Source organism: Penaeus monodon, chromosome 33 (assembly GCF_015228065.2).
Source record: "Penaeus monodon isolate SGIC_2016 chromosome 33, NSTDA_Pmon_1, whole genome shotgun sequence".
Taxonomy (NCBI): Eukaryota; Metazoa; Arthropoda; class Malacostraca; order Decapoda; family Penaeidae; genus Penaeus; species Penaeus monodon.
In genome coordinates, this window is record NC_051418.1 from 25,994,121 (window position 1) to 25,996,508 (window position 2,388).

Here is a 2,388-nt window from a genome sequence, read left to right on the forward strand (position 1 = left end):
TAGACTGCTAATTAGAATATGTTAAATTATCTGTCTATCTTTAAGTGATATGGATAATGTGGAATTATGAAAATGAATATCACAGTGCCACACTTACAAATCTCTTCATCAACCCAGATCCCTTCGAGGTGCTGAGTCTCAAGCCAACCCTAGGACAGTCCTTCAGATATTTCACCGACAGACGCATTTTCGAGACTCTCACTTCCACCTGTCGACTTATTGGTTGCCATAGTGATGTGAAGGCTGTAACTGACCTGTGCCTTGACCTTCTGCAGGAAACAACACAACACCAGAAGGAAGTCCTCCTTTTGCTTACACTCATCATCCAAGGTTTGATGTTCTGAGATATGTTATTTGTGTGCATTTTATAACCGTCTTCACACTCTTTCTGTTATATTAGTACAGTAAGATGTGTCAGTGTAGCAGTAATATGTAGTAGTATGTTTAATGGTAAGTGAAACATGGTGTTGATAAAATAGTTTCTTATTGGAGATTTTTCTCTGCAAAGTGAATATAAGTAGACATCCTATTATTCTCTGTTTAGTGTTTGTCTTTCATGTTATTTTCTTGCAAATTGGTTCATGCAAGTGCAGCAGAGAATATGGGGTAATTTTTAAGGAGTTATTGATGTTTTATATCATCTTTTACTTCATCATTTACTAGTTATTCTATTTGCTATTATCAGTGTTGACTGTTAAGAACTGAGAAAAAAGTGTTTCATGAAATATTTCATTTTTCTCTTTTTTATTTCCAGGAAGAGATAGAAATAAATTGAAAGAGAAAGACAAGCAGATTGTCCAGCCAGAAGAGAATGAAAATGTTGTGCAAAGTGTGATAGACCTCATAGTGTGTCAAGAAATTTTTGATGCAGCACTGTATGTCCACTTGCAAGGCAAAACTAGTGCTAATGATGAAGATACTATAAAGGACTTTCTTGTCCCAGTTAATACACACAGGAATATATCAGTGGATTTGGTGAAGAACAATGTTGTACTTCTAGCCAATGCCTTGAATTTGATCAGTGCTTGTGCCCATATGGTTGGTCCTGATTTTGTAATGTTCCTAAACAAAGTTTTATGCCCAGTGATGGAAAAAGCTGGAGAATCCAATGTACTGGTTGGGCACACAGCTAGTAATACATTACAGGAGATTGCCAAAGCTTGTGAGTTTGGTAGCAGATCAGAGCTAATAGAGAAGTGCGTCCCCCACTTTTGGTATCCTCTTTCAATGAGGCTCAAGAGATTGCCACAGTATCCTTCTGCACCCTTAGTTCTCCAAGTGTGTTTGGAATATGCTAATGTCGACGTAATGGCTTTCACTGAAGAGTTAGTGGAAGATGTGTTGCTTTCCTGTGATATGCACCATAGCACACAAGCTTTGCCTCTGCTTAAAGTACTGTTGGTCTATGTGATGGCTGTTAAAAAGTATGAGGCAAAACATGTGGATGAAAATGAAAAACAAGATGATCATAGTGGTTGTGCTGAAAAGATGGATGTTCAACAAGAACTTCCAGAATCTGGTGATAAGAAGGGGGAGGTTGCCAATTTTTTGTTAAATTATCATAGAACAAAAATGAAAGTTCAGGAAGGATTGGAAACTGATAGTGATGAGGTTATGCAAGAGGAAGTTGGTGAAGCATTCAAGAAACTAGGACATCAAGAGGAACAGATGGAAGATGATCATACTGTTAATGATGAAAAGAAAAAAATTCCCAGGTACATTGAACTAGTAGTCCGTATTATGGAAACATGTTCATATATGTTGTATACAAAAGACAGACAAATCAAACTTTTGATTTTAGAAATTACCAGAGTAGGATCAGAAGCCCTGACTCATTGGGAGGATGAAAGATTACCAGTGTTGCATAAGCTCTGGAAACCATTAGTGTTGCGGCTAAAGGACTCAGACTTTGTGGTCTTGATGCGGGCCTTTCTGGTTCTGTCGACCATGATGATAACTAGTAGTGAGTTCCTGCAAAAGCGAACTATCAAGGAGATTTTTCCGCCTCTTTTCTCCTTCTTAAAAAATCAGAGTTACATCAGCCTTGGCAAGTCACGGAGGAGTGGTTACTACATGACTATGGCATATAAAGCCCAGTATGCCATTCTTGACAGATTAGGGATGTTTGTAAATACCTTAAATCTCAGGGTGTTCAATATCTCTGAACTCTTAAATGTCATAGTGCTCTATTTAGAAACGAAACAACCCCCAGCACTGTCTGGGTTAGGTCTTGATATAGTCAAGAAAATTGCCATTAAACATCCAAATAATGTGTGGCTGCTACTCGCATATCAGCAGCCCCCTATGAGAATCATTCCCCCGGTGCCAAGCTTACCATCTGTTAAGGTAAGTGTACTGATTATGAATTGTTTTTAATTTTCTGAAGCA

At 38.1% G+C, this 2,388-nt stretch overlaps 1 protein-coding gene across 1 annotated transcript in view; it reads left to right on the forward strand.

Annotated features, from left to right (window-relative positions):
- LOC119594190 (TELO2-interacting protein 1 homolog) overlaps positions 1 to 2,388 on the forward strand; it is a gene marked incomplete in the record, with an annotated part of 11,250 nt that overhangs the window by 8,175 nt on the left and 687 nt on the right. Inside the window, 2 exon segments of the mRNA XM_037943258.1 lie at positions 118 to 330; positions 755 to 2,346. Coding sequence (XP_037799186.1) covers positions 118 to 330; positions 755 to 2,346 — 1,805 coding nt within the window.